Source organism: Neofelis nebulosa, chromosome 15 (assembly GCF_028018385.1).
Source record: "Neofelis nebulosa isolate mNeoNeb1 chromosome 15, mNeoNeb1.pri, whole genome shotgun sequence".
Classification (NCBI taxonomy): domain Eukaryota; kingdom Metazoa; phylum Chordata; class Mammalia; order Carnivora; family Felidae; genus Neofelis; species Neofelis nebulosa.
Window position 1 is genome coordinate 7936347 of NC_080796.1, and position 24365 is coordinate 7960711.

At 44.5% G+C, this 24365-nt stretch overlaps 1 protein-coding gene across 3 annotated transcripts in view; it reads left to right on the top strand.

The window, feature by feature from the left end:
• The window catches only part of DNAH14 (dynein axonemal heavy chain 14), a 326351-nt gene that overhangs the window by 23038 nt on the left and 278948 nt on the right, over positions 1-24365 (top strand). For all 3 annotated transcript variants that reach the window (XM_058701177.1, XM_058701178.1, XM_058701179.1), the window contains exons 3-7: positions 4340-4503; positions 12240-12383; positions 18061-18191; positions 21270-21422; positions 22564-22676. In XM_058701177.1, the coding sequence (XP_058557160.1) occupies positions 4340-4503; positions 12240-12383; positions 18061-18191; positions 21270-21422; positions 22564-22676 (705 nt within the window). The remainder of the gene's footprint in view (positions 1-4339; positions 4504-12239; positions 12384-18060; positions 18192-21269; positions 21423-22563; positions 22677-24365) is intronic.

Sequence of the window (24365 nt, forward strand, 5' to 3'; positions counted from 1 at the left end):
CTGGGGAATTCTACCAGACATTTAAAGCAGAGATCATACCTATCCTTCTCAAGCTATTCCAAGAAATAGAAAGGGAAGGAAAATTCCAGACTCATTCTATGAAGCCAGTATTACTTTGATTCCTAAACCAGACAGAGACCCAGTAAAAAAAAGAGAACTACAGGCCAATATCCCTGATGAATATGGATGCAAAAATTCTCAATGAGATACTAGCAAATCAAATTCAACAGCATATAAAAAGAATTATATGAATTCAATCAAGTGGGATTCATTCCTGGGATGCAGGGCTGGTTCAACATTTGCAAATCAATCAACCTGATACATCACATTAATAAAAGAAAAGATAAAAACTGTATGATCCTGTCAATCGAAGCAGAAAAAGCATTTGACAAAATTCAGCATCCTTTCTTAATAAAAACCCTCGAGAAAGTCGGGATAGAAGGAACATGCTTAAACGTCATAAAAGCCATTTATGAAAAGCCCACAGCTAACATCATTCCTCAATGGGGAAAAACTGAGAGCTTTTTCCCTGAGATCAGGAACACGACAGGGATGTCCACTCTCACTGCTCTTGTTTCACATAGTGTTGGAAGTTTTAGCATCAGCAATCAGACAACAAAAGGACATTAAAGGCACATCAAAATTGGCAAAGATGAAGTCAAGCTTTCACTTTTTGCAGATGACATGATATTATACATGGAAAATCCGATAGACTCCACCAAAAGTCTGCTAGAACTGGTAACATGAATTCAGCAAAGCTGCAGGATACAAAATCAATGTACAGAAATCAGTTGCATTCTTATACACTAATAATGAAGCAACAGAAAGACAAATAAAGAAACTGATCCCATTCACAATTGCACCAAGAAACATAAAATACCTAGGGATAAATCTAACCAAAGATGTAAAAGATCTGTATGCTGAAAACTATAGAAAGCTTATGAAGGAAATTGAAGAAGATACAAAGAAATGGAAAATCATTCCGTGCTCATGGGTTGGAAGAATAAATATTGTTAAAATGTCAATACTACCCGAAGCTATCTAGACATTCAATGCAATCCCAGTCAAAATTGCACCAGCATTCTTCTCGAAGCTAGAACAAGCAATCCTAAAATTCATATGGAACCACAAAAGGCCCCGAATAGCCAAAGAAATTTTGAAGAAGACCAAAGCAGGAGGCATCACAATCCCAGACTTTAGCCTCTACTACAAAGCTGTCATATCAAGACAGCATGGTATTGGCACAAAAACAGACACATAGACCAATGGAATAGAATAGAAACCCCAGAACTAGACCCACAAACGTATGGCCAACTCATCTTTGACAAAGCAGGAAAGAACACCCAATGGAAAAAAGACGGTCTCTTTAACAAATGGTGCTGGGAGAACTGGACAGCAACAAGCAGAAGGTTGAAACTATACCACTTTCTCACACCATTCACAAAAATAAACTCAAAATGGATAAAGGACCTGAATGTGAGACAGGAAACCATCAAAACCCTAGAGGAGAAAGCAGGAAAAGACCTCTCTGACCTCAGCCGTAGCAATCTCTTACTTGACACATCCCCAAAGGCAAGGGAATTAAAAGCAAAAATGAACTATTGGGACCTCATGGAGATAAAAAGCTTCTGCACAGCAAAGGACACAATCAACAAAACTAAAAGGCAACCAACGGAATGGGAAAAGATATTTGCAAATGACCTATCGGACAAAGGGCTAGTATCCAAAATCTATAAAGAGCTCACCAAACTCCACACCCGAAAAACAAATAACCCAGTGAAGAAATGGGCAGAAAACATGAATAGACACTTCTCTAAAGAAGACATCCAGATGGCCAACAGGCACATCTGGGGGTGGGGGTGGGGGGGTGGCCTAGGTGGGTACAGGAAGATCTGCAGAGAAGCTGAGTAAATTAACTGTTCAATGGCAGTTAGTCTGAAACACGATATCAAATTTTTAGGAAAGGTATGAACAAAATAGGCTCAATAGGTAATAGGGAAGATGAACTTTTTATCCACTAAAATTGTCGCATTCGTAGTTATGAATCATGACTGACCCCCCCCCCCCACACACACACACACACACATACCAGGCTCAGGCACATTCCCAGAGTTTCTGAGTTTCTAACAGGTTTATGGGTTCTAACATAAATTCAAGAAAAAATAAGTCCAGTCTTTCACAACTTCTTCCACAGAACAGAAAAAGAGAAGATAGTCCCTAAATTGAGTTAGGACATAATCTTCCTAGTCCGTTTCATTCACAACCTGAGAAGTAAAAAACCCTAGATGCGTTATAGGTTACAGGTTATAACCTACAGGTTATAGCAGCTTGTAAAAGTAGATGATACACCAAGATCAAATTGAGTATCTCATCTCAGAAGTGCAAGGTTAGTTGAACATTAGAAAATGCATCGATACCAATTACCATTAATAGATCAAAGGAAGAAAAGCATTTGATAAAATGCATGCATTGTCTGTTAATGATAAAAACTGTTGCAAACTACATGATTAGGGGCATTTACCAAAAATCTGAAGCAAATATTTTTAATGGTCAAGAGCTAAAAGTGTTCCTTGTAAGTTGAGAAAAGTGACAAGGATATTTGCTATTGCCACTTCTATGTGACAGCCTATAAAAGGTCCTAGGGCAGTAAGACAAGAAAAAAAAAAGAGGACAAAAGGAGATGAAAGCTGAAAGGTTTAAAAAGGGAGAAACCATAATCATTTATAAATGATGTCTAGAAAAAAGTAGAAAAGAATTTACAAAGCTTCATAATTAATAAGTGAATTTAAATTAGCAAGACTGCTAGATTAAAATCAATTTATGTAAGTGAATTTCATTCCAGTGATAGATTGAAAATGTAAATAAATCATAACTACCATTTGTAATTGTAATGAAAAATCCAGTACCTGGAAAAAATCATTTTTGAAATTATATGTTTGACCTTAATGGAGAAAATTACAAAATATAATTGAGAATACAACACAATTTGTATAGAAAAGCAAAGGGCCACGAGTGTGTCAGCACTCTTCAAGAAAAAGAAAGCTGGGAGTCTTACCCTACAGCTGTCACAACTCTAGCAATTAAAGCACTGGGATACAGAAACAAGGAGAAACCAATACAAATAAAGAAACAGGTGGATAATGGTATATACATTTTGAGTAACACGGACTTGTTGTTACAGGTCAGGGAAGGGAAGGACGGGGGTGTTCGATAATGGTGCTGTGGCATCACAGATCCTTGTGGGAGTGTGGGGGGGAGGGCCTGCCCCACACATCATACCCAAAACTCAGGGATTTAAGAACCAACATATGATGTATAAGACTTGTAAAAGGCAAAACTTTAAAACTGTTAGGAAATAGTACAAGAATATTGTCAAGATTGGAGTAAGGGCAGATTTCTTAAGAATAAACACAAATCATACAGACAAAGATAGATAAATTAGCTTATATTAAAGTGAAGAACTTACATTTGTGAAGATTTCATCAAGGAAGTGAGAGGACCAAACCAGAAGACATCTTCAGCACATATAAAATGGCAGAAGGTTACTATCCAAAGTGCATAAAGAACTAAGCGTTGTTAAGAAAGTGGTATGCGATTCAGTATAAAAAACGAACAGAGGGTATGGACTGACATTTCAATGAAGAGGAAACTGTTCAAGGAGTTTTTAAATTAAGGGGACTCAAAACACTCAAGGAAGATTTAACACCTAAGGAAAGCATCCATGAGTAAGTATAGAGAGGTCGTGCTCCGTCTTTGCGAGAAACTTCCCTTCTTGTTCAGGTGATTAAGTGTTTTCATTTACTCTACTGGTAGTTACTGTTTCCCACCGAGCAGTATGTGAGGATCTACAGAACCCTGAATTTCCTCCGCCTCGTAAAAACACGGTCTGTGGTGTAAGTCATTTGTAGGCAGTGATTGTGAATTCGGTTCTTATGAAAAGGTTTTCCAGCATTTACAAACAGGCAGTTGGCTAATGTATTGTGAAAAGATTTTGGTTTGAATCTCAATAAGTGTGGTTGTGGGTGATTGTTTTATAAAGAAGGGTACTGAATTCCAGGAAACTGTATTCTGACCTCACTCTGCCGCTAATCGGGTCACAGTTCTTCATCTTTTAGGTTAGGTGAGGATTCTTAAGTCCTTTCCAGCGTTAAAATTTCAACAATAATATCAGGTCTCTTTTGCATTTAACTAGGTAGACTCTCCTTGTTCAGATCTACTTTTTAGAGGGTCTATCAAAAATTGTTTGAAAGGATAGATGTTATATTGTATAGTATAAAGATTTAAGCGTCAAGTCCTAGAGAACGTTGACCACGCCATCTGACTTTCTTTGTCACATCAGGCTTCGGAAATACGAGGAACAGGAGTATGGAGACGACACATCATCAGAGACTCAACCAGCTAAAGCAGCAGCAAAGGAAACCTTAAAATATAAGACACTTGAAACGTTTTCTGTAGCCTTGAAGTCAGGACAGACAGAAGAAATCTATCAAGATTACTATCCAGGCATGTCAATTTATGTTTTCTTTTACGGAGACGGGAAGAAATTTCAATAGCGTAAACTGAGAAAACAAGTAAAGTACGCTGAAATACTAGTTCGCTTTCAGAATACGAGGTTTGGTACTTGATGGGTTTCATTAGTCTTGGCAGTTGGTAATATCGTCAGATAGAGAGCTTGCCTCTTAAAGGGGACATAATCTAAATGCTGTCATCGTAATCAAAATAACAACAGTGATCTCGCTGCCACCACCGAGAAAATCTGACGTTTCTGTAACTTTGGGGGTTTTTGTGAGGCAAGGACTCTTAAGTTGGCTCAGCATTCCCTGAAGGCCCCCGTACCTCTGGTTGTGCCGTGCCCTCCTTTGTCGCTTTGTCTGTGGGGGCCCTGATTACTCCTCCACACGCCTCCGTTGGTCCAGTCTTCCTGCTGGTCTCAAATTCTGCCATTAACCATATGTAAAATAAATTAAACTTTTTTAAATTTTTCAACTTTCATTTTGAGAGAGAGACAGAGACCGAGGGCGAGAGGGGGAGGAGCAGAGACAGAGGGAGACCAGAATCTGAAGCAGGTTCCCGACTCCACGCTGTCAGCACAGAGCCTGACGCGGGGCTTGAATGCACGGACGATCACGACCTGAGCCGAAGTCAGGAGTCGGGCGCTTCACCGACTGACCCCCTGGGCGCCCTGTCCACAGCTCTTTTATGTCCTCACCTTGTGTAGGTTGCTCTTTGGTCTCCATCCGTGGCCCCCTTCTCCCTCCAGCAGCCTCTGTGATACCAGCATCCTCCGCCCTTCCCGCTTCTCTGCTCCCGGGTTGTCAAAACTTCAGCGCTGCTCGGTTTAATTGCCGGTTTTCCCTGCTCTCCCTCTCGGACTGGTAAGCCTTTTTGCAGCACGCTCTCGCACCCTTGTCTGTGTGGGTTCTGTTCCCTGAGCCATGGTCCCCAGCATCCGTGGGGCACTCCGCACCACCTGGTGCCAGCTGGCCTGCTTTTAGCTTTGCCTCTCGTTGCCCACGGCGTCTGTTTACCCTGTTGCGGTTCAACCTGAAGCCTCTCTCACTTGTTTACGCTTCCTGCTTTATGAAAACTAAAAATTAAAATCGAGGTAATCGCATGGAGACATCTAACTTGTAGCTCCCCGGCCCCACGTCGGTACTTGTCTCGCTCCTAGAGTGCTGGGCCTTATAGCTAAGTGTCCGCAGGGCTGGCAAAGCTTCCGCCCCAGCAGAGTGAAAAGTGGAAGAGCTGTGACCCTTTCGTCACTTTCCTCAGTAAACGGGGGGCAGAAATACAAGGCTGGATAGGAATACAGGGGCCAGGCAAAGTAACAGCTTGTTGGCTGTGTCAAGGATTCAGGTCATTATCTTGCGAAGACAAGAGCCACGGCAAGGGTCTAAACAAAGAGCTGACATCAGATTTCTACTTTGAAAAGATCACTCTGGCTGCAGATTGAAGAATAGACTGGAGGGGAAGAAGAATTGATACAGGGAGCCTTTGGATATTCTTTTTTTTTTTCTCCATTTTTTTTTTATTTTTAGAGAGAGAGAGAGCACACAAGCAGGGGGAGGGGCAGAGGGAGAGAAAATGAGAGAGAGAGAATATCTTAAGCAGGCTCCATGCTCAGGACAGGACCTGACACGGGGCTCGATCCCACAACCCTGGCATCATGACCTGAGCTGAAGTCAAGAGTCGCATGCTCAAGCGACTGAACCACCCGGGCGCCCCGAGGCTTTGGCTGTTCTGAAGGTAGGATTATCAGTCAGGGTGGTGGGTTGGTGAGAGAGAGGTGGTGTCAAAGGTGAGAGCTAGGTTTCTGGCTTGTCTGATAGAACGAATAGTGGTGCTGTTCTCCCTGAAGAAGGGTCGGTCTGTGGGGGCTGGGAGCAGATTGTGATTTCAATTTGGGACACGCGGAATTTGAACTGCCTTTGGTACACTCCGGGAGATGTCAAGCAAGCAACCGAATATATGTGTCTGGGGCTCAGAGAAGCCAGGGCAGAGACGATGTACTTGGAGTAGTTATGTGGGTGGCAACTTAGACCGTGGACGCGGCGAGATTCCCAAAGGAGAGAGTACGAAGTGAGACGGAAGCGGGACCGAAGAACTGGAGCAGCGATGACCCGGATAAAGGAGGGTGGCTGTAATGGACTCGTGGGGATGGTCAGAGCCAGGCTAGATGGAATGATGAGCGAGAGGATGAGTACGTGGTGTCACAGAAGCCAGAGGAAAAAACTACCAGGCACGAAGGAGTGGGTCCCGGTTCAAGATGGCTGATGTAGAAGGATCCTGAACTCCCCTCTTCCTGCACGCACACCAAGTATACAGCTACGTGTGTGACCGTTTCCACCGGAAAACACCCCAAAACTAGCTCATCAACTGCACATTGGGGAATGAAGGGAAAAGCCCCATCAAAATGGGTAGGAGAGACTGAGGCACAGTCTCACCGTAATCGCCGCCCACGGCCCCCGTAGCCCACATCCAGGAGGGGACTCACAGTCCTGAGCCTCTCCCTGAGCCACACTGGGCACCCCAACTTTGAAGGCCTATCCCTGAGAGATGAGCTTTGAAGTCCAGGGGCTTTGATCCAGGACACCTACAAGGCTACAGGGAACTGAGAAACAATTCTTAAAGGACTTAGCGGTCACCCTCCCCAGGGCCTAGCGCACAGGCAGGCGAGCGAATGACTAAAACGTTCCCGGCCTTTCAGTGAACGAGGCCTATCAGATTATCCTAAAGCTCAGCTCTGAGAGTCAGGCTTCTGACATCCAGGGCCCTATTGAAATGCTCTCCAAAAATGGAGACTGGCAGGTGCCGTCCTGACCCTCTCCCTGTGCCATGCTCCAGGGCCCCAGCATCTCCAAGAAAGGAGCACGTATGCTCACCTGGCGCCCTGAGTTTCGTGGCTGCTGCCCTGGGGGGAACCTCTAGATGGCCTGACCGGTGGCCAGAGGGGCTTACACTGCAGGTCCCATAGAACTGTTATAAGGGTGGAGTTCTTACCTGGCTCCACCCAGGGCCCAGCACAGACTGAGCAGACTGGAAGAGACCCACAGTCCTTCTGAGAAAGGGGTCTGTTGTCTTGTCCTGAAGCTTCAGCCTACAGGGCAGGCTTCTTTGGTGAACATATGAGGGCCCACTGAGATACCCTCGGGGGACAGAGCCCAGTGGGCACATCTGGTGGGGGGTGCTCTCCTCTATCTCACTCTGGGTCACTGGACTCTCCTGGGGCGGGGAGCTGGCGCACTAGTCTGGCACCCTGAGTTTTGTGTCTGCCACCCAGGAGACCCCTTTTGACCTCCTGGGCCCGGTGACCATGGGGCTCGCACATGTGAGTCCTGCTGAACTGTTACAAATGGAGAAATAGCTCTTACGGGCCATCTGTCCCACAGATCAGAGAGCGTAGTGAGGTGCATCCACAGTCTGTCAGAATAATCTAGTGTAAAGGGGGTGGGTTAATCACTTATATGCAGAATACTTATGAAGGTTAAGAGATTAAAGTAGCAAAAAGAACTATGGCCACGAATTGTTGTTAATCAATACACAGGATAAGAAAGTAAATTGTGAACATCAAAGACATAAAAATGTGGGATGGAGGGGAAAAGTGTAGAATTTTAGAATGCATTCAAACCTAAGTTGCCATCAACTGAAATAGATTGTTATAAGTTGTTTTATGTAAGCCTCATGGTAAGCACGAGGCAAAAACCTATGGTAGATACACAAAAGATAGACAGGAATGTAAGAATACACTATAGAAAACCATGAGATCACAAAGGAAGAGGGCAAGAGAAGAAGGAACAAAGGAATTGCAAAACAACCAGAAAACAGTTGACAAAATGGCATTAAGTCCATTCCTATCGTTAATTACTTCAACTACAAATGCACTAATTCTCCAAACAACAAATACACAGCGGCCAAATGGATAAGAAACAAGACCCGTCTATATGCTGCCTACAGGAGACTCACTTCAGTTGCACAAACACACACAGACTGAAATGAAAGGATAGAAAAAGATACTCCATGTGAATGGAAACCAGAAAAAAGCAAGCTGGGGTAGTAATGGACCGTAATAAGAGACAGAGACGTCAATATATAATGACAAAGGATTCAATACAGCAAGAGAATATAACGTTTGTAAATATGGACCCAACATAGGGGCACCTGAATGGAAATAGATAGTGAAACAGTAATAGCAGGGGACTTTAACATCCTACTTACATCAGTGGTTAGATCATCCAGACAAAACAAACAAAAACAAAACTCATACTCCAAAACAATAAGGAAACCTTGGTCTTAACGTGTGAGACCAGATGGATTTAACAGATGTAGTAGTACATTTCATCTAAAAGCAACAGACTACACGTGTGTACATGGGACATGTGTGTACGTGGGACAGACATTCTTCAGGATAGATCATACAGCAGGCCACAAAACAAGTCTCAGTAACTATAAGAAGATTGAAATCATATCAAGCATCTTACCTGTCACAATGGTAAAAAACAAAAAACTAGAAATATTTACAAAAAGAAAACTGGAAAATACAGAAACATGTGGAGATTAAGCAGTGTGCTACTGAACAACTAAGGACCAAAGAAAAAATTAAATACCTTGAGACAAATGAAAATCTAAATACAGCATACCAAAGTTACAGGATACAGCAAAGTAGTTAGAAGAGGGAAGTTCATAGCAGTACAGGCCTACTTCGATTAAGTGAGAAAAATCTCAATCTAACTTTACACTTGAAGTAGAAAAGAAAAAAGTCAGTAGAAGGAAGGAAATAATGAAAATCAGAGCAGAAATAAATGAAATGGAGACTAAAAAGACAATAGGAAGATTAATGACACCAAGAGATGTTTCTTTGAAAGGATAAACAGTTGAAAGACCTTTAGGAAGAATCGCGCACGCGCGCGCGCACACACACACACACACACACACACACACACACGAAGACTCAAGTGAAATGGGTGAAGGTGGTCAGACGTACAGACTCCAGTTATAAACAAGTTGTGGGGATGTGATGTTCAGCATGGTGACTGTGAATGATACTGTCTTGCACATTTGAAAGTTGCTAAAAGTAAATCTTCGAGGTTCTCATCACAAGAAAAGAAATTGTAACTGCGTGGTGATGAATGTTAGCTAGACTCTTTGTGGTGATCATTTGCAATATATTACAAGTATCAAATCGTGTTGGGCACCCGAAGCCAACCTGATGTTATTTGTCAATTATAGCTTAAAAAGGAAGGAGAGGTTGAAAGTAATGATACTGGTGAGTAAAATGAGGGCTGAAAGTGTGCATTGAAGTAGTAACCCCGAAGGGTCAGTAGCAGGAGTGCTGTGTGAGTGGAGGTCCAGAACCTGCCCAGAAGAGAAAAAGAAGTGGCAGAAGATGAAGAAACAGAATACTGATGACGTGCAACTCTTTCCAGAAGTCTGTGACGGAAGGCAAGATAGAGATGGTCAACTGGAGGGGAGTGTGGTCTAGGACGAGGTGATTCATGCTGGGAGCTGGACACACAGAGGAAGAGAAGAATCGTTAATAGTGTAGGCATGAGGGGGTGGTGTGGGCAAAAGGCGGAAAGGATTGGTTTGGATGGGAAGAGAAACACACCCCCCTTATTTAAGTCAGAAGGGACAGGAGGGAAAGACGGGCACAGGTGTGGGTTCGTTGGCTTGGGTAGTCGTGGCACGTTGAGAGAATTCCCGCCGAATGCCTTTGTGTTCCCCGGGAAGTAGGCATGAAGAGCAGGTGAGTAGAGAGCGGAAGGTGGAGGTTCAGAGGTTTGAGGTGCATGGAGGAATTCTAGCCACTGATGAGCCAGAAGGGCAAGTCAGCCAGGCAGACCGGGATTTCAGGTTGTGATTAATAAAGGTGACCTTCGGGAGTTACTGATCCACTCATTGTGGGCCTTTGTGTGACGGCACTGGGCTGCGGGACGTGGGCACGTCGAGCACGCAGAGTTGGGTTCGTCCAGGGCCGCTGCTCTGCCACGGAGATGAGATCAAAGGACGGTGAGGGTGCAGCGTGTTGGCGACATAATTTCAGCTGGATAGAGAGAAAGAGGAAAATAAACAGAGGGATGATGGATCATCAGTGATGGGGCCATGAACTGGAGGTGCTGGTGAAGTTAAAAACGTGATGCTGGGAGTATTAAGTGTGCAGGAAGGAGACAGGCAGGTGATGGCAGGTGCTGGGCTGTGATCGGGCTAGAGGTGAGGATGTTCAGGGAGCGGGCCAGGGTGTTGTATCAGATGCCAGAAAGATGGCAGGTCTGATTTGGGGAAACAGGCCCTCGCTGGAGCCTGGGCCCCAGATTCATCGGTGGATGTCCGTGAGCTGTGCAAGAGTAGGACGTAGTGAGAAGGCATGAGTTTTGGGCGTAGGGTCTTGTTTAAGGGGGTGAGACGTAATGGTTCGGGAGTGGAAGTGGGAGCGGGGATGAAAATGAGCCCTTTCCAGGCTTGAGGCACACGGGGTGCAGGACTGTCACCGACCACTGCTTGAGAGGGCTGCGTGTGCGTGACGTCTGGGTGATCACCGGGTTTCAGTTAAGGCACAGGAGTGTGAGAAACTCCTGGGCTCGATGTTGGGGAGAAGGGAAGGTTTCACGGCTCTTTCCCACAGACGTTCTCGTGGCCCCCTGGACGGTACTTGTGTTTTCTTACCTCTCTCCTCCCCAGCCCTGTCCCCGCCGCAGTGAAAGTCCTTACCCTCCTCCACATGTGATTCCTCCGGCCGGATGGGTGTGTGGTCTCTGACTCTACACATGGGATGTTCTCTCTGTCTGTCTGTCTGTCTGTCTCCTCTGACTTGGGACTTGGGTGGAAACGGAACTTACCGGCTGTGTCGCTTGTACTCATTTTGTGTTGTGTGTAATTATCGTACCTTATTCCCTACTTAACTGGAGGCTCACCACACTACATACATTTTCATCATATCAAGGAGAAAATGTATAATTTGTTTGCTTTTGAAAAGTGCATTTTCAGTAATTTCTGCCTTCTTCATGCTGAGATCCCACCGGTCAGGTGAGTCATAGAAGGAATCTGGGAAATTGGCCAAATGTGACTTTTCTGCATTTGTATCTGTTTCTGGCCTTGTTACTAAACCGCAGTTAATAAAAAAAAGCTTTTGTTGGGGCGCCTGGGTGGCGCAGTCGGTTAAGCGTCCGACTTCAGCCAGGTCACGATCTCGCGGTCCGTGAGTTCGAGCCCCGCGTCAGGCTCTGGGCTGATGGCTCGGAGCCTGGAGCCTGTTTCCGATTCTGTGTCTCCCTCTCTCTCTGCCCCTCTCCCGCCCGTTCATGCTCTGTCTCTCTCTGTCCCAAAAATAAAAATAAAAAAAAAAAAAAAAAAAAAAAAAGCTTTTGTTGTAGATTTCACAGGAGCATTCTGCATTTTAAAGGTTTATTGTAACAATAAAGTTAATACTGGTCTTTGTAAGCACTTACCATGCGCTTTAAACGTAGGAACCGGCTTCAGCCTCTAACGCCCTCCGAGGTTCTCCCTGGAACAGTCCTCGTTTCCCAGGTGAGGAAAGGGAGGGGGACGGTTCCTCACAGAGTAAATCACAGGACTGGGCAGGGAAGCTCGGAAGGGCGCGTGGAGCTTGGGCCGTCTGACCCGGAGCCTGTGCTCTTAGAGACGGAAATTGCACTGTGATCTCCTGCGTGGCCTGGCACGTAGCGGGCCCTGCCATCGTGTATGGCGCGTGCTGGTTACTCAGTTAATGATGCTTTTGTTTTCAGAGTACCTTCAAGAAAGTAGAACTCTGCAGGAGCTTTCAAAGCCAGTTCCTCATAAGAAGAAAGAGGTATCAAAGGAGAAAAAGGGCCCAACTAACGCTTGTCCAAAAGTTAAGAAGAAAAGGCTTGCGTCGTATGACAGGACAGGTACGTAGCATCGCTGACCCGCCTTGTTTAGAAGACATTACGTTCTTTCAGATTATTTTGTGGTTTTATGTGCTTAAGTAGGACACTGATTTTAGAAGAAACAGTCTTACTGAATTCGGGTTGCTTAGAATTGTTGGGTGTTTTTAAATCCTTGAAAACCTAAAATATCAATAGATCAAAAAATTGACAGATGGTTCACTGACTATGTTCTTAATTAGGAGCAATCCCTGAAGGTTATGGTTAGAGAAGTGTGAAGAAAATGAAGTCATGTGGTTTTGTCTTATCCTTTCAGTAAAATTTTATAGTATCATTATATTTAATAATTTTGTGTCTTCGTCTGACACGGAGGTTAAGTCCCCAAATAAGTAATTCATTGAAACTGAATTTCTTACTGACATTTTCCAGTTTGTACTTTCTCTATGCCTCCAATTCTGATTTGTATTAATATTTTCAGTTTGACAGGAAGAGGAAACTTTTCTATGTTTTACTGACATACCACGGTCCAGGGCAGATTAATCGTAAAGCTATTGAAGCTTAAATTTCCGGGCCTGACATAAACAGGCTTCATTCTTTCATTTTTTTTTTTTATTATTTATTTTTTAATGTTTATTTTTGAGAGACAGAGACACAGAGCATGAGCAGGGGAGGAGCAGAGAGAGGGGGAGACACAGAATCCGAAGCAGGCTCCAGGCTCTGAGCTGTCAGCGCAGAGCCCGACAAGGGGCTCGAACCCATGAACTGCAAGATCGATCGTGACCTGAGCTGAAGTCAGACGCTTAACCGACTGAGCCACCCAGGCGCCCACTGTGTGGGTGTGGGGGTTCGTGCTTCCGCAGTGCACGAGTGCAGGCAGGACCCCAGCGGGATGGAGCCTTGCTCCCAGAAGTAGGTCATTCCGTGTGGCATTTCTGAGATGTAGTTAAGGCCCTTTTTCCTGGACAAACCCTCCCTACTGATGGGCCTGTAAAAGAGACCAGAGGCAGTAGTAGATGCCACACTGCCGTCACCGAAGGGGCAGACTGCCATGTTGTGGGCGGGGCCCCATCGCAAGTAGCTCACGAGAGTACCCCGCCAACAGTCAGCAGGAAAATGGGGACCTCGGTCCTGCAGCCACAAGGAAACGGGTTCTGCCAACACCCGAGGGGAGCTTAGAGGCAGATTGCTTCCTAGCGTGTCTCGAGATGCGGGCCTGGTCAGCCAACATCTCTGTTTCAGCCCCGCAGACGCTGAGCCGAGATCCCTGACCCGGGAAACTGTGGGGCTCTGAAGGTGTGTTGTGTTAGACCCGGTTTGTGGTAACTTGTTATGCAGCAGTAGAAAGCAGGTACAGGGGTGACATGGTGCAGGTGTAGCGAAAGGCAGTCCCCTTTTCTGCTGCCCGTTCTCTGGCCCCAGTTATAGTTCACGCCAGCGAACGGTTATTCTGAAATCGGTGACTCGTTTCCATTTACGGTTTTATGCATTTTCTCTATTTATATTCATCCATCATGGTGGTTTAAAAATTTGTCCACATCTGTTCTGACACTCCGTCCTTCAAAAGGTGGAGCCTTGCTCTTCTCCCTCTAAGTGAAGGCCAGACTCACAGCCTCCGTTCTAACCAAGTAGTATGGTGGAAGCGACAAAGTACAGTGTGGTGGAAGGGACAGTGTGTGACCAGGCATAGCGGTGCCTTCTGCTTTGTCGCTCTGCTCACTCTCTGGGGGACGCCAGTGTCACGTGGGACACTGCAGCCCTGCGGGGAGGTCCACGCAGTGAAAGAGCTGAGGCACCCGAGTGCGCTGTCCTGGAAAGTGATCCTCCCGCCCCAGAGCCTTCAGGTGACTGTCACCCTGGCCGACATTTTGATTGTGCACTCACTCGTGGGAATCTGGGCTGGAACCACCTAGCTAAGCTCCTTCTGAATTCCTGACCCATAGAAATTGAGAGATGATCAACATTTCTTGTTTTAAACCTCTAAGTTTTAGGACAGTTACTTACACGTTGGTGGATAACTAATACATCCATTAAACACATGCATTATTTTGTGCGTGGGAAGGTCACACAGAGAAGGATACATGCGGTATGATTCGGTTATATGAATAAACCCTAGGAAAAACTGATCTCTAATCTTAGAAATCAGCGAGCGGTACTTCTGTGGGAATGGGTCGAAGCAGGAATGGTAATAGGGCAGGGCTTCAGGGGAGACGTTAGGATGGCTGATGTCACTTTCTTCCTGACTGCTGTGCACGAAGTCCTCTACCTACGAGTGCCGTGTGTGCTTCTCCGTGGATGTCACGCTTCAGTGGAAGTGTTAAAGTCTATGCCTACGTGACATTTTATTGTTACCTTTTGTAACCTGTCTTTTTGAGATGATTCTTGCTGACGTGTGCCTTTGGAATTTACTCTTTCGCTCTTTTTTTGTGTGTAGAATGCCCTCTTTTCTTTTTTGCCCGTCTCGAGCCTTATGTTAACATGCATTCTGTGAGTCTCTTAGAGCTCTCAGCGAGGCCCCTAGAGTGCAGCGGCGTCCCGCCTCGGAGCTCACATGGCACTCAGTGGCAGTATGGCTGCTTGACGGCTTTTCGTTATGACGACACGTTCACATGGCGGGATAGTGTCATCACTTACATCTTTGACTCTAAGGCAGCAGTTCCGTTTTAAACTTTTCAAAAGAAAAGTTTTATTTTCATTCTGAAGATAATGTAATTTTCCCCTTAAGATGCCAGAACTTTTCTTCGCCACTGTCTTCACTGTCGCTGCTGTCGAGGATTCTGTCCTGTGGTAGTGCCTCTTCAAGGCTGTGAGCTGAGAAGGCGAGGGAACTAGAAGCTCAGCCTCCATGCTCACTGGTGAGGTTTTATTGTGTCTAGAACAGAAGATGCTGTGCTGTGTCTACGTAGCACAGTTAATGTAGTCTTTATGCTGCTCTTTCCCTCTCTCTTTTTCTTGTTTCATGGTTTTTCTCTGGAAGGCTTTCTCTTGAAAGTTACAATTTCCTGACCTGACTTCTGGTACCCGTATTCTTTTTGTTTTGTTCTGTTTTTTTGAGTTCCGTGATTATTTGTTTTGAGAGAAACGGAGAGAGGGCACGCACGCACGTGAGCGGGGAAGGGGCAGAAAGAGAGGGGGAGAGACAGAATCCCAAGCAGGCTCCGTGCTGTCAGGGCAGAGCCCAACGTGAGGCTCAGTCTCACGAACTGTGAGATCATGACCTGAGCTGAAGTCAAGAGTCAGTCGCTCAACTGACTGAGCCGCCCAGGCGCCCCTGGTCCCCGGATTCGTGACTCACTGCGAAAGTGGGATGCAGGCTTATCTTCTATTTCTGATGTAAAGAATTGCTGTCTGGGATCGTACCATGCACCCAGCATGCTAGGGCAGGGCCTCACACCCCAGTGTTAAGGTGTGTAACTACTGTCTGGTTTTAGTAAATATCTGTGATTTTCTGAATTAATCTGGCTTTTGACAAAAATTTCCCCCCGGCTTTTTGGAGGATGTATGTTTTCCTTAAATTTACTATTTATTGTGAAAAATCATTTTTTTTAAATTTGCCCTAAGTCGCTTCCATTCCCCAACGGCCTCCATCAGCTCATTAAATCTGCTAGGTAGCCACCAAGAACGGACGTGTTCCTCGATGCTTTTACAATATTGCGTAAGAGGAATACTCTGGTCGGCAGTTGATATTTTCTAATTTAATATTTTGCAAGTCTGATGGGTGAGAATGAATTTTCATTATGATTTTAAATTGTGATTTCCTGAATACTGACTGGGTTAAACATTTTTTAGTATGTTTACTGGCTGTTTGTCTTTTCCTATAAATTGTTCACCTTTGTATCAGAATGTTTATTTCTTACTGATTGGGAAGAATTTTTAAAATATTTTATACGTTAATCCTTAGCTTCTTACATAGGTTATAAGCATTTGCTTCTCACCTGTTAATTATGCTTTAACTTTATTGATGGTGGCTTTTTTGCACATAAGTTGCTAAATTTGAAGAAGTCCAATTTATTATTTTTTTTTAACATGCTTTGATTCTTTTTCAGGAACATATTCTATATTTTCTTCTAATATTTCTATCATTTTCTTTTCCACATTTACTTCTGTAATCCATGTGTAATTTACACTTGCATATAACTGCATAGTTTCCAAGTGGCTAACCACTTTGCCATTGTGATTTGTGAACAGGTAATGATTCCTCTATTGATTTGAAATATCTTTTTCACTTACTAGATTGTCTTTTGTAAATGGTCCTATCTCTGGACTCTAATAGGTTCTCTGATCTGTTTTCCTAGGTCATAACCATATCCTTTGATTTTGGTAGGTAGGTGTTTTTGTACCCTCGTCTGTATTCCTTACGTCTTGGTCCCTTGTGCCGGTCTCTGTTTGTACTAATATTAACTAGCTGTCTTGTCAGTTAAGAATTTTAAGTTTCTTTCTGTGTTTCAGCAACGGATAGGGCCCAGACGAGGCTGAGGCCAAGGGCACAAGGTTTAAAGAGGAACCGACTCTTGGGGTTTTGCAGTACCTTACCCTCATTCTGTCCTGATGCTGTTTTACATAACAGTTCAAGTCTCCCTTAATCCTTAGCAGAGACCCTGTTTTGATCAGCTGGTGTTTGTTGTTTCTACATGACCAGAAGTATTTTTTTTAATATTTTTTTAAATGTTTAAATGTTTTGAGAGAGAAAGAGCACAAGTTGGGGAAGGACAGAGAGAGAGGGGGAGACACAGAATCCAAAGCAGGCTCCAGGCTCTGAGCTGTCAGCACAGAGCCTGATGTGGGGCTCGAACCCACGAAGTGTGAGATCATGACCCGAGTCGAAGTTGCCTGCTTAACCAACTGAGCCACCCAGGCATCCCTAGAGGACCAGAAATCTTTAAAAAAAAATTTTTTTTTTAATGTTTATTTCTTTACTTTTGAGAGAGAGACAGAGCAAGAGCAGGTGAAGGACATAGAGAGGGAGACACAGAATCTGAAGCAGCTCCAGGCTCTGAGCTGTCAGCACAGAGGCCGACGTGGGGCTTGAACTCACAAACCACGAGATCATGACCTGAGCTGAAGTCGGACGCTTCCCCAACTGAGCCACCCAGGGGCCGCAAGAGGACCAGAAATCTCGAACAACTTCATAGCATTGCCAGTTTTGCCAGCATGGTATTGGGATTGCTTCCCTTCCCGTGATGTATCAAGAAAAGCTTAAGGGCTAAGAGGGACAACCTGTAGGCATGGCAGATACAAACCAAGCAACAGGAACGTTTCCAGAAGGAGAGAATCTTTAGCCGCTAAGAGATCAAGAAAACAAAGGTCTCAAAGGTGTCTGTGGGATGAGTATCTTTAGGAAGCATATTCCCACCGTGGGTGGTCATCACTCCTTTCCCAGCCCAGCATAGGCTTCTGTTAAGAAAACCTTCTAACTGGCGCCTGTTCCAGTGTCTTCTCGTGCCACCAACCGTGTGATTGTGGAATTAGGGCTTCTGTGATACCTTTCTTAGGTGGAAAAATATTATTCCTTCTTTCCAGCTTATGTTAAAAGTAAATTTTAAGCTATTTTTTCTCTTCCAGTTATAGAGCCTTTGTGTAAACTTTTAAGTTCCCATTAAAATGTTTTCTCCGTGTAGAAATATTTGGAGTAGTATACATTATCCTTAAGTGATGCCCATATTCACACTTCTATTAGATCTTTTTTTTTAATGTTGTAAACCAGAACCGGAGGATGATGATGTGACAAGACATATTATAAGGCTACGAGAAAAGTTTGGCTGGCAAACAATGTTACCGCAGCGCTGTTTGGAGTACAAAAGTTCCAAACTTGCAGTTCAGAAGATTATTCTAAAGGTATTACTCTGTTTTATTCAGTTTTGTGCTATAAATTTGTTATTGGAAAGTGTATCTCAATCTTTATTTCATTCACTGCACATATTACATCAAAATTAAATATCCCATTAACATCAAATTAACAATCATGATTTCATAGTACATGCTTATAAAAGTGTTGGATGTCGGGGCGCCTGGGTGGCGCAGTCGGTTAAGCGTCCGACTTCAGCCAGGTCACGATCTCGCGGTCCGTGAGTTCGAGCCCCGCATCAGGCTCTGGGCTGATGGCTCGGAGCCTGGAGCCTGTTTCCGATTCTGTGTCTCCCTCTCTCTCTGCCCCTCCCCCGTTCATGCTCTGTCTCTCTCTGTCCCAAAAATAAAAAAACATTAAAAAAAAATTTGAAAAAAAAAAAGTGTTGGATCTCAAAAAAACCCAAAACAAAACCCAAAACAATCAAAAACTGAAAGTGTGGGGCATCATTTCATTTCACTTATTCCAAGAACGGAGAAACAGATACAACATATGTCCAAAATTTGAATCTATTCTTATGTTCCTGTTTATCAGTTATTTTGCGATTTAAGACGAAATCCTAACATGTGTTTGTAGCATGTATCTGCACCCTTACTGCTTGTGTCCCATTTTCTGTCTCATTATCTGTGTATGTCCTTATCCCTTCCTGTTCGGGGAAGTTCTAGCATGTCCGGGGTCACGTGACCGGGGAGTACAGGCAGCGACAAGCACTGGTAACTCTGCCTCCTGTGACCTCCTTCGTTACAGAAGATGAAAGACTGGGCAGGACCCTCTCGTCCTACTCCGTAGACCCAGGGCGCTCAAATGGCAGGCCCCAGGCCAGCAGCATCAGTGTCCCCTGGAGCTTTTTAGCAATCCGAAGTCCCCTCTCTGCCCCCGACTTGTGAGTCAGAGACTCTGGGGGTGGAGCCCAGCGATCCGTGAATTATGAAGCTGCCCCAGGCGATTCTGACGCACAATTGAGAACGGTGTTTCTAGACCAGGGGCCGACTTCCCTTTCTCCGAAAAGCGCCACATGGTAAATATTTTAGGCTGTGCGGGCCCCCTGACCTCTGTCGTAACCACTCAGGTCTGTCATCGTGGTGCGGGAGCAACAAGTGGGTGTGGCTGTGTTCCATGGGGACTTCACTTACTGAAACAGGCGCGTGGGCCCGGCCGTGGTTTGCTGGCCCTGCTCTAGGCTGTCACCAGGAGGATAAGTGCTCTTTTGATCGCTGTCGGAGGCAGCGTTAACGTAAAGGCAAGCACCACGCATGATGGAATCGGAGTCTCCCGGGTGTGAGGCTCTATTTGTACGCTCCCGGCGTTATTTTGGGCAAGTTCCTGGCCTCTCTGAGCGTCAGCTTCTTTGATGTTGAAGCGGAAATAATAGTACTTAACGTTAGGGAGCTGTGGCCAGGAAATGAGGCAATGCGCGTGGCGTGTGCCTGGCAGATGGTGGGCGCCGTGGTTTCACAAAGCTGTCCCTGAGCTGGATGCCCCTGGACTCACTGACAAGGTGTGTTTCGCGTGCATGTGAAGAGAGGATTGAGAATGTGAAACAAATACTTGTTTTCAATCGAAAGACAACATTTAATTGGAACATTCTGTGCTTGTTGTACGTGGATGATTTAATTACATACACGACCCATTGGGAGAGTCGTGTCTGCGTTAAGGTTCTAACATCCTTAACTTTTTGAACGATAATTAGAACAGAAATGCCTCGAGTGGCCCAGTAACTGGAACACAGCCGCCACCGTGCACATCGCCACCCAGAGCTGAGTTACTAATGTTGACTCGCGGTTTGTAGACTTGTTTCTTAAGGTTTCCAGGGATGCATTGTGTCCGGTCAGAACAAGAAAAGGGAACGGTTGAGACATTGAGAAGGAACACGAAGGGTCTTAAGGGAAGATGGTTTTTTGAGAAGTAAAACTGGATCCAGAATTTTAAATTCCAGTAATTAGAAACTGTGTACTCAGTTCAATAGCTTCTGAAGGCATCACTGAATTATAATTTTTTTAATAATAAATTTTAATTATCCAGGAATGACTAACTTGAACTTTCTTGTAGAGGGTTCATAGTGACAGTTAAAAATTTTCAAAGCTAGAAGAAAGAACTTTCACTTAGAATTTTTTCTTTTTTCTTTTTTTTTTTTTTTCAACGTTTTTTATTTATTTTTGGGACAGAGAGAGACATAGCATGAACGGGGGAGGGGCAGAGAGAGAGGGAGACACAGAATCGGAAACAGGCTCCAGGCTCTGAGCCATCAGCCCAGAGCCTGACGCGGGGCTCGAACTCACGGACCGCGAGATCGTGACCTGGCTGAAGTCGGACGCTTAACCGACTGCGCCACCCAGGCGCCCCTAGAATTTTTTCTTAATGTGGAATGGCTGATTTCTCAATAATGCCAGGTAAAAAAGAAGCAGGTATTAGGGTAAATTGCAGTGTGTCAGAGTGTGGGTTTGGTCAGACACATGCTCACATCTTAGCCTGCCCCTGCCTGTCTTTGTGACTCTTCTCAAATGACCTAATTTCTCAAACTAGTAATTTCTGCATCTGTTTAACGATCATCATCCGGGGTTAATTTAAAAAATTAAAGCAATTAAATTCTCGTGGTTATAAATATAACATGAAACAGTTATTACTTATTAAATATTTATTATTTACCTAACAAATTATTTACCTAACAAATATTAGCTATTGTTACTCTAATACTAAGCCACCGTCATTAACAAAATAAATGATTAATGTGCTCAAAAGGCTTCCGGTGTTGGAAGATTTACTGAGGGTGGAGCGTGTTGTAAAACGTATGTTGCCAAGTTCTTTGTGTGAATAAGCACGCATGAGTGAACACATAGATCAGTTTTCGTGAATGTTTTTTCACCACGCTGTAAGAATGAAAATTATGTATTTTAAATCTTTCATAAGATTGATCTTGTTGAACTTTGGACGGACACAATTTGATGTTAACTTTCCTCAGGGATATTATTCTTAATTTTCATCTAAAATTGTTTCAGTTTATTGAGTAACCTGTTCAGCCATTTTACTACTTAAGTTGATCAAGTTAATTAAAATTTTTTTAACCTCAGGAACCTTTAAAAGATGATGGAGAATTTGTATATTGCCTTTGTCGGAAAAATCGTAAAGGTGTCTATAATCCGTATGACCTCCAGGTGGTCTCTGCTCACAGAGCTAGACATGGCAAAGAATTCTGGATTATTACAGCATCATCTGTCTCCAAGGTAACAGAGGGCGAGCGCGCTCAGCTTGGAGAGTCATAATGGAAAAATATTATTCGATTTAGAATATCTTTGTGTGTTTCAGACAAACCTGGCCATTTGAGAAGTAGCTTATGTTTCAGATGCTCTTTGGGAGAAAGCTTTTTACTGGCGAGGTTCCTTTTCTTTTTTATAGAGATTTAGGTTTGGGGATTCAGTTTTATCTCAAATACCTTAAGAGTGTGTGTGTGTGTGTGTGTGTGTGTGTGTGTGTGTAAAGAAAACTAGACTACAGGGATTTGCTGACATCATAGGAATTATAATAATAAAAGAAAAAACTGTTTTCTCAGGTTGGTCAGAAACTTCATTGCCAGAGGTAGAAACCCCACTCCCCCAATACACTCAAATAGCGCTTTGATACTGATTACAAGTTGTGATCGTACAACTTGTTACTTGTCTGAGCCGTTTGTTTAGTGTCTGTGGTGCCAGCCTCCCGGCTACACTGTAAGCACGTGTGGGCGGGGCCACGTCCAAACGAAGCAGATCCGTAGGTGCACGTGTGGGGACGCCCTGTGTGTATTATCAACTGAAGATGGAAAGAACGACTTCTATATAAACAAAAGTATGCACGTAAATACGTATGTGGTGATATAGGCATGCTTTTATTTCTAGAAGACATTTAAGAAAAGGCTACCATTCGCATGGGGGAGAGGGGTTCTTTGGAAGAGAATTCCTTGAGGGAAGAAAGTCCTGTGGTTCTTGAATGTCAAAATGGGGTATCTTGGCAATGGGATCATTAGCCCCTCTGGAACCACTCTACCCCTGTAGTTAAAATTGAGCTCACAAATACTACCTGTATAGAAAATGTGAGAATTACAAGATTGAAAAGAACAGGTATCGGTGGAAAGTATGTCAAGGTGAGGAAGTTTCCCGTATTCTTTATCGGAGCACAAGAAATAGCATTAGAAAAATGGCAAGAATAGAAGTCGTGTGGGACGGGAAACCAAGTTTGGGTAGAGACGAAGTGGTGGAGGTCGTATACAGAACAGGCCTCATTATCAAGGCAAGTAGTTATGAGGCAAACCCAGGGTTGCCTAAGTCCTTGAAAATTGTGCATATTTGTTTTAAGGCAATAAAGTCGTGCTTTTGTGCTCTGTGTTTACAGGTTACTAACGTAGGTGGCGTAGAAGAAGTAGAATCTGTACCGACTGTGGAATGGCTTTTAGAAAGAACGTGTTACCATTTATTGCAGAAGTTCAGGATATTTTCCAAGTTTCGGTGAGATGAAAGAAAACACAGCCAGTTATTTGCAGTACGGTCCTGTTGAAACAGGAACCGCTCGGCTGACACGTGGGTTCTGCCGCCCGGTGCCACCTTTGTGGGAAGTTACAGAGGAAACGGGGTACTCCATAGGGGTGTTTTAGGCTAGATGCAGGTGCAGGAAGATCCTGAACTTACTACCTCCCACAGACACAACACACCTACATGTGGAATCATTTCCTCTGGAAAAGTCCTGGAAACGGAGGACAGAGGCTGCATGGAGACGGGTAGAAGAGACAGAGACACGCTCTCACCAAACAGCCTATCCCCAGTGCGGCAGCCACGATCAGGAGAGATCTCAAAAATGTGGGGACTCTCCCTGAGGAGTAGGGGATGTTTCACACATCAGGCACCTCAATCGTTGGGTTCTGCACCGGAGAGATGAGCTGCCAAAATGTAAAACAATGGGGATTGTGTCCAGGGAAACCATAAAACTGGGGAACAGAGAACCTGCCCGTAAAGGGTTTGCACACACACTCAACTCACCCTGGGACCCGGAACAAAAGCTGCACTTGGAGAAGCATCTAGGCCATACCGAAAGGAGACTGACCCTCTTATTCCTGAAGTGAATGCCAGAGAAACAGGATCTTTCTGGGACAGGTGTCATTTTGCAATCCCGTTGTACTTTGCTAATGCCAGTGTTGGCATTAGCCATTTTGGCAATCTTCCTGTAACCTGGGCATGCCCCATCACTCCATGCCACAGCCGCACCACAGCCAGCTGGGCAAGCATCCTGTCCTCCCCTGACCATAACTGCAGCCACCTTGCCAGATGAGTGCCATGCCTCTCAGTGCCACAGCCCCGGCCTCCCCACAGCCAGCAGATGCGAGTAGCCCACACTCGGGACTGCCCTGGAGGACCTGGCACTGGTGGTCAGATGGGATTGTGCTTCTCGGCCTCTGGGGTCATCTACACAAGGCCACTTCTTCAAGACTGGGAGAGGAAGCTGTTTTGCCTCATGTATAGAAAAAAAAAAAACCACATAAAATCAGGCAGGATGAGACAGAGGACTTATCTTCCAAATGAAAGAACAAGACAAAACCTCAGAAAAAGACCTTAATGAAATGGCAACATCAGTAAATTACCTGATGGAGAGTTCAAAGCAGTGGTCATAAAGACGCCTCCCGAGCTTGGGAGAAGAATGGATGAGCGCAGTGAGAACTGCCACAGAGAGATGGAAAACACAAGAGACTACCAAATGGGAGTCGGAGAGCTGAAGCAGAACAAATAACTGAAGTATACACTAAAGGGGTTCACCAGCAGACTGGGCGAATCAGAAGAGGTCGGAGAGTGAACCAGAGGACAAAGCAATGGGATTCGCCCAGACAGAGCAGCAAAAACGAAAGAGATTTTTTAAAAAATGAAGACAACTTAGGTGACCCATGGGACAATTTCAAGCAAAGTAACATTCACATTATAGGAGCCGCAGAAGGAGAGAAAAGGGGGCAGAAAAACTTATCTGAAGAAATAATGGCTGAAGATTTCCTTAATCTGGCAAAGGAAACAGACCTCCACATCCAGGAATCCCAGAGAGTGCCAAATAAGAATCCAAAGGGTTTCACCCCAAGATATAATTAAAATGTCAAAAGTTAAAGGTAGAGAATCTTAAAAGCAGCAAGAGAGAAACAACTTGTTTACACACAAAGT